General features: G+C 36.8%; 1 protein-coding gene across 1 annotated transcript; it reads right to left on the bottom strand.

The window, feature by feature from the left end:
• Positions 1–1,243: 1,243 nt before the first annotated feature.
• Positions 1,244–4,277, bottom strand: LOC134752085 (uncharacterized). The gene is made up of 2 exons (XM_063687649.1): positions 3,681–4,277; positions 1,244–3,316 (listed from the first exon to the last, which is right to left on the bottom strand). The coding sequence occupies exons 1-2, from the start codon at positions 4,254–4,256 to the stop codon at positions 3,293–3,295; spliced, it is 600 nt and encodes a 199-aa protein (XP_063543719.1). The 5' UTR covers positions 4,257–4,277; the 3' UTR covers positions 1,244–3,292.
• Positions 4,278–8,404: the final 4,127 nt, after the last annotated feature.

An 8,404-nucleotide genomic window follows, 5' to 3' on the forward strand; every position in this document is an offset into this window, starting at 1 on the left:
CAACAACCTACACCCTGGAGTATTCTCTACGCGAACGATGTGGTTTTAATCGACAAGGATCCAGCAACCCTCCAATGTACGCTTGATCGATGGAGATCAGCTTTGGAAAAGGCAGGACTCCGGATAAATAGGCAGAAAACGGAACACTTGCACTGCAACTTCTCCGGGAACAACATCTAGCACACCCTCTTCGTCGAAAATACTGCCCTAAATACCGTAACCACCTTCAAGTATTTAGGAAGCGTACTGGCAAACGACGGTACCATTGACGCCGATATCACAAACCGAATTGGCGCCGGATGGCAGAAGTGCAGAGACCTAACTGGAGTGCTGTGCGACACTAGAATGCCAGTACGGGTTAAAGGAAAAGTTTATAAAACAGCAGTGACACCAGCTATTGTATCGAGTTATGTGATTATTAAATAAAACAATATCATCATTGAGATTTCCGTGTATTCTTCAAATCAGTTAGTTTTACACAAATTGGACGCGTCGGTCACGTTATAGTCACGTGACTTAGTAGTGCGTTCCAAAACGCATGACTATGAACATGATACATCTTCCCCCTTATGTGGTATCATAGTCCTTAAGGTAAGCTGGAGGGTTAATAACACGTTTAGGTCTGCCTTCCAAATTAGCCGAAGGTTCATCAGGTTCCATCCTCTGTTCCGAATCCATAGGTCTCGCAGATCCATAGGGCTCTGAGTCCCCATTCTCGAGAGGTATAACACATTATCTAGGCGACCTAATAGAAACATCAGATGGGACCTTTGAAGTTGCTGATGGCTTCAATTGCGAAGAGTTCCTTCTTAACATAGAACCCTGATCATCTTTAATCAAGTAAGACCTGGGCGAATTGTGCAAGTCAACTATTTTGGCTGGCAACCATATATTTTCTCTGCGATACACAACATCTTGCCCTTTTTCTAGAGTATAATTATAATGCCTGGCAGTCTTATCATAATTGGTTTTATTTATAATGTTTTTTTTTTATTTTGATACTTATCAAAATCAGTGACTACTTTTGGTGCAAGCAACTTGTTGTGTATTGGCAGTGTAGACTTAGTAAAACGACTAAACAACAATTGAGATGGAGAATATGGTGAACCTATCACTGGGCTATTCCTATATTCTAGGATAACAAGATTTATGTCTAAATTCTCATCCTTGCATTTCTTTAACATAGTTTTTGCGATACCAACATATTTTTCAATAAAGCCATTCGATTTAGGATACAGCGGGCTAGATGTAACAACAGAGAATTTATACAGTTTTGCAAAGTTTTTAAATTCAATAGAGTTGAATGGCATGTTGTCAGCTCTGAGAATGCTTGGTATACCATGAGTAGCAAATAAAGATTTTAATATTTTTATAACTGATGCAGCAGTCATGGAATTAACTTTTATTAGATCAAACCACTTAGTATAGTAGTCAGCCACTACTAGATAGTTTTCATTACCATAATTTAGAAAATCACAACCCACTTTATGATATGGGAGTGATGGCGTAGTTTCATCTAATAATAAGGATTCCTTTACTTTTTTAACACTATATTTTTCACATAAATGACATTTACTTATAGTATCAATGATATCACTTTTCATGTTTACCCAAAAGAAAAGTGATTTGGCTCTACCCAGTGTTTTAGTGATACCAAAATGTGAAGAGTGTACTCTTTCCATAACAGTTTTTTTTAGAGATGAGGGAACTATAATCCTATGATCTAAATATGCAATATTATTTTCAACTACAATGTTATTTTTTAATTTCCAATAAGGTTTGACAAGATCTGTGACTTTATCAATATTCGTAGGCCAACCATTATTATAGTATTCTAGCAGTTGGGATAGTGCTGCATCTTTACATGTGGCTTCTGTAATCTCTATGAGAAAGCTATCACCTACATTCACAGTATGAACAACGCGGTCCAAAGATTGTTCAAGTGTACTAGCATCAGCTTTTGAAGATGCTCTACTTATAGCATCTGCAATCAACATCTGTGAACCCTTAACATACTGGACATCAATATCATATATATTTAGTTTTAATCTAATTTTCCGTAATCTTTGAGATGCAATAGAATATATTTCTTTTTTCATTAATGCAACTAATGGTTGGTGATCAGTTTGTACTAAAGTATGCCTACCATATATATAATAATGAAATTTTGTACAAGCAAATAAAATTGCTAAAAATTTTTTGTCTATTTGACCATATTCACATTCAGTTTTACTTAGACTTTTAGATGCAAATGCAACTGGTTGTTTAAATTGCATTAAAACGCAGCCGATTGGATTTTTTGAACTGTCTGTCTGGATAGTTAACGGTTGCTTGGGATCAAAATTTCTTAAAACAGGTGGACTAACAAGAATGTTTTTGATTTGTTCAATACACTTTTCATGAGTCGCTCCCCACTGAAACATAACATCTTTTTTTAAAAGTTCCCTTAGCGGGCTTGTTAATTCGGACAATCTTGGGATGTAATCTCTCATATAATTTACCATGCCCAGAAACCTTTGTAAACTTTGTTTATCGGAGGGCGAGTCATAATCCATTATAGCTTTAACCTTATTTTTATCAGGCATCAGGCAACCATTAATTATCTCATGACCAAAATACTTTACTATTTCAGGGAGATATTGAAATTTTTTAATATTAAATGTGATATTTAATTCTTGTGCTATCATTAAGACTTTTTCTAAAGCCACATCATGTTCCTCTTTTGTTTTGCCATATATTAAAAAATCATCAATGTAAATAAATGTATTTTCAATGTTTTTGAAACAATTTTCACAGTTTTCTTGAAAAATTTTAGCTGAAATGTCTAATCCGAATGGTAAAACATTGAAATTGTATGTGCCAAAGACTGTTGAGAATGTACAAAGCTTTTTACTAGATTCAGAAAGACCAATTTGCCAAAAAGACTCTTTCAAGTCTAGGACCGAGAAATATTTTGCCTCAGATATTTTAGATTTAAGGTCATTTATAGTTGGTATTTCATAATATTTCTTAAGAATACACTTATTTAGATCCCTAGGGTCTAAGCACACACGGATTGCATTTTGGTCTTTCTCAACTGTCACAATTCTATTGACCCATTCTGTGGCCTCATCCATCTTTGAAACAACACCTTTTTGACACAATCGTTCAAGTTCAGACTTAAGTTTTTCTTTTAATTTTAGAGGAACACGATGAGGTGGTTTTGAAATTGGTACAGACCCTTCTTTTAGTAGTATTTGCCATTCAGCTGGAAATCTCCCTGTCCCAGTAAATACATCATGGTACTTTGCAACTAATTCAGTTTTCCTTGGATCATCTGTAACAATGTCATTTTCCAATGAGTCAATTTTGTTAATGTATTTTCTTTCAACTAAACCTAGCATTGAACAAGCATCTCTGCCCAGGGTTGGTTGAAACTCTGAATCTGTAACAATAAATTCTAAAAAATAGCATTTACTCATTAATTTGACTACTAACAATATAGAGCCATATACTTTTATCCCTGTATTGTTGTAAGCATAGAGATTACATTTAGAAGAATCCAACTTCAGGTTTTTTCTTTGTTTAATCGCTTGATAATCACTGAACGGAATCAAGTTATCTGAACCGGAATCTAGCTTAAACTTGACACTCTTGGTGTCTTCTATTAATAATGCTTGTGTCCATTCTTTAGAACGTACCTTCTGAACACTGCCACAATAAAATTCACCATCACTATCTTCCTGATTTTGCAGATTACCATCTGCAATAACTTTTACATATCTGCTGCGGCACACTGTTGCATAATGGTTGTACCGATTGCACTTTGTGCATAATTTGCCTCGAGCCGGACACACTTCGAGTTTACGCTCATGTTGTTCTCCGCACCATTTGCATTTCAGTACCATATTATTATTTTGTACCGGTTTGCTGTTAGATTTTCTGTTAACCACCTTGTCCACCTTGACTTTACCCTGGACCTCTGCAGCTTGTTGACGACCTAATTCAGCAAGTCGCAACTTGGTGATTACCGTGTCCAATTCCGCATCGCCTTCTATCACTATTTTCTTCTGTGTATGCAGATCATTGGTACCTAATACGAGTCGATCGCGAACAGCCTCATCTTCCGCTCCAAAATTACAACTTTTAACTAGCCTCTTTACATCAGTTAGGAAGCTGTCAAATGGTTCGCTCTCTTCCTGCTTTCTGGTGTAAAAAAGGAACCTTGAATGAAGCACATTTTTTTTAGGCTCGCAGTATTCTTGGAATTTTTTCATGACATTTTCAAACTTCTTTTCGTCTTCCTTTAAGGCGAAGTTATTTTATGCCATCCTCACCAATTACATTTAAAAGGATCGCCACTTGCCTTGCGTCTTCACTTTTGTCTAAGCCGGCCGCCACTAAATATATTTTCAGGTTCTGTTCAAACGTTTTCCAATTCTCCGACAGATTTCCTGATATGTTTAACTTTTCAGGTATGTTAAACATCGACATGATTGACGGAATAGACTGCGACTGCGCCATGTATCGAGTTATGTGATTATTAAATAAAACAATATCATCATTGAGATTTCCGTGTATTCTTCAAATCAGTTAGTTTTACACAAATTGGACGCGTCGGTCACGTTATAGTCACGTGACTTAGTAGTGCGTTCCAAAACGCATGACTATGAACATGATACAGCTATGACGTATGGAGCGGAATGCTGGCCCTTGAAGAAACAACAAACCGACAAGCTTCACGTTGCTGAAATGAGAATGCTGAGGTGGTCGTCAGGAGTTACACTTCTTGACAAGGTACCTAACCGGTATATCCGTGGCAGCTTCAAAATAAGGCCTATACCTAAAAAGCTGGAAGAAACACGACTTCGCTGGTATGGTCATGTCATGAGCAGGATTGCCGACCACATGACAAGAAAAGTGCTGAAACTTGAACCGAGACCAGGGCATCGCGGGAGATCTCGAACTACATGGATATCCGTCATAAAGAAAGACCTCATAAACTCCAACACGGACGCAGAGACGACCCAGAAAAGACCACTCTGGAGGATTAGGAGAGCCGACCCCAAATAGAGATGGGAATAAGGCCTAAAGAAGAAGAAAGGTTCCGTCTTTGTTATTTTTGCTACGAAACCCTAATACCAAAGGGTATTAGGATTTCATAGCAATTCTTATCATTAATGATTCATCTGAGTCCATCAATCCACTTAAATGTAATTTAATTACTTGTTAGTAAGGTTCAATCCTAGCACGACAATTTTGTGTTTTCATGTACTTTACAGAAGAATAGTTTTGCTGTCTATAGACGGTCGAGTCTGCGCAACTGCAAAACATAACTTGGTACTATGCACCCTGCTGTGCTTTCAGCTATGGTTCATTGGAATAATAGAAGTATATAACCCGAATCAGTCGACTTATCTCCACATTCAGCCTTTGTCTTCGTCACTGCACTGCTTCAGAAGCTCCTGTAAGTAAGTTGCATATTTACCTCAAGTAAAATTTTCATATGTATTTTAGAAATTTACGTATCACTCTTTCTGCTTCAGCAGTAAGACGCTTGTTAGATTATTTTCATTTCTCATGCTCTGAAAGAGGGTCATTGTTGTCCTAAAAGGTGCGCAGAAAATGATACGTGTCTGCACTAGAGCATTTTACGTTCGAAGTACGACTTTTTTAATTTTTTTACGATACGCAATTGAAATTTGAGTTTAAATGGATTTGTAATAAATTTTTCATTTTGATATTTGACTCTCCATTCCATAAATAACGATACTTTTGTCTGAATTGTTAATTGAAAGTACCCTCAAGAAATACTATAAAAATGTATACTTAGTCATGTTTTAAAAAAAATACATGCATTTTACTTTCCTCGTATTCGAAATGAAAAGTAGAGTGTTTAACTCGGGTGAAAGGCATCATTTCTGCCTCGGACTATTGGCGCTCTCACTGCATTCGAGCGCCAAAATACCTCGGCAGAAATGAGTGCCTTTCGTCCCTTGGTTAACAATCTACTATTTCATTTCTCATGCTCTGAAAGTGGATCGTAGTTGCTCTAAAAAGTTAACAGAAAATGATAAGTTTATGTCCTAGAGCACTGTACTTTCTGAGTACGTTTTTTTCTTCTTTTTAAAGATATGCAATTAAAATTTTGGTTTTAAATGGATTTGTTGTACAATTTCCATTTTGATATTTAACTCCCCATTCCATAAATAACGATATTTTTACCTAAATTGTTAATTTAAAGTACCCTCAAGAAATACTACTGAAGCCGTTACTGTAGCCGTGTTAGCCGTATTTATTAAATGCACATGTCATGTATTTTACTTTCCTCGTATTCGAAATGAAAAGTTGAGTGTTAACTCGGGTGAAAGGCACCATTTCAGTCTTGGACTATTGGTTAACAATCTACTATTTCCAGTAATAGTAGATAAAAGGTAATGGTCAAAACTGAAATTGAACTTTATGCATATGCATGTAGGTCTATGTTGCTCTGTGGTCTATGACCGATTAATCGGTCTTTGGCGTTGAACCTACGGTGCGCATATATCGGTCATTGGTGTCCAAAAGGTTAACTCCGAAACTACTGAGCCTAAAAATGTGTGAAAAATACAGTTTTTTACTTATGGATTACATGAAAACCTAATTCGACAAAAAAAACTAAGAGGAGTTGAATAATGGTGGCGGGATATATGTAGTTTCTAAAACCATGTCTAAGAAAGCTGTACCTGCGTTATTGATGATTGGCAATAGATAGGTTTTCGAACCTTAAAAAATTTCAACATTGATTCTCGTGTGAACCTTCCTGATAAAGGAGAAAAAAGATATGTATTTTACTCTTACTTACCCCACCGGGGTATGCAGCTGACATAAGGGCCTTTGAATATAAAAACCGGACAAGTACGAGTCGGACTCGCGCACGAAGGATTCCGTATCATTACGCAAAAAACCGGCCAAGTGGGAGTCGGACTCGCGTTCCAAGGGTTCCGTACATTACACAATTTAAACAATGATTGTATTTTTTATGTGAACCGTGAGCGAAATCTCTAAAAAACCCGTAGGGGTCGGATCAAAAACTAAGTCCGACTCACGCTTGACTGCACATTTCTAATAGGTTTTCCTGTAATCTATAGATAAAGATCTATTTTGTGTATTTTTTTTTTCAAAATTTTAGACCCAGTCGTTTCGGAGATAAAGGGGGAAATGGTCATTTTTTGCCTAATTTCTTGAATAACTTTTAAATTATTTATCCTAAAATTAACACAATATAGTTTCAAAAACTTTATTTTTAAATTATCTCATTTACCCCCCTAAGTGGCCCCCTTGTTTAAAATTCATTTGTTTACGTTACATGACCGTCTTTGGGTCACAAACTTACATATTTATACCAAATTTCAACTTAATTGGTCCAGTAGTTTTGGAGAAAATAGGCTGTGACAGACGGACAGACAGACAGACGCACGAGTGATCCTATAAGGGTTCCGTTTTTTCCTTTTGAGGTACGGAACCCTAAAAACGGCAAAATAATTTCGTTTGTTTTATAGGAGCCCTACTTAAACATTTATCACGGTTCATGAGATACAGCCTGGTGGCAGACAGATGGACAGACAGACAGACTGACTGACAGAGGAGTCTTAGTAATAGGGTCCCGTTTTTACCCTTTGGGTACGGAACCCAAAAACACATAACACCGTAAAATTTTGCCGGGTGAAGACGGAAACATGTTGAATCCTAAGACACGAAAAACAGCCCTATTAAGATTTCATAAATCAATTCAAATTAAAAAACCGGCCAAGTGCGAGTCGGACTCGCGTTCCAAGGGTTCCTTACATCACACAATAATAACACCACGTTTCACGTAAACCATTGCGGCTGTGTCCCTAAAACAGACCAATCGCATTTTTATTCTTAAGTCCGACTCACGCTTGGCTATATTTCTAATAGGTTTTCCTGACATCTTTAGGTAAAAGACTATTTTATGTATTATTTTCCAAATTTGAGACCCAGTAGTTTCGGATATAAGGGGGTGGGGGGGGGGGTAGTCATTTTTTGCATATTTTCTTGAATAGCTTCTAAACTGTTTATCTTAAAATCATAAAAAATATATATTTGAGAATCTCACAATAAGCCCTTACATTTGATATATGACACGATATATTTAGCAAAACTATTTTTTAATTTTCTCATTTACCCCCCAAAAGTGGCCCCTATGTTTCAAATTTATTTGTAGACGTTACATGTCCGTCTTATAGTCACAGACTTACATATTATGTGTGCCAAATTTCAACTTGGTCCAGTAGTTTCGGAGCACAGGCTGTGAGTAACAGCCTGTGACAGACAGACGGATAGACGGACGGACGGAGAGACAGACGCACGAGTAATCCTATAAGGGTTCCGTTTTTTCCTTTTGAGGTACGGAACTCTAAAG

Source organism: Cydia strobilella, chromosome 2 (genome assembly GCF_947568885.1).
Source record: "Cydia strobilella chromosome 2, ilCydStro3.1, whole genome shotgun sequence".
NCBI classification, from domain to species: Eukaryota; Metazoa; Arthropoda; class Insecta; order Lepidoptera; family Tortricidae; genus Cydia; species Cydia strobilella.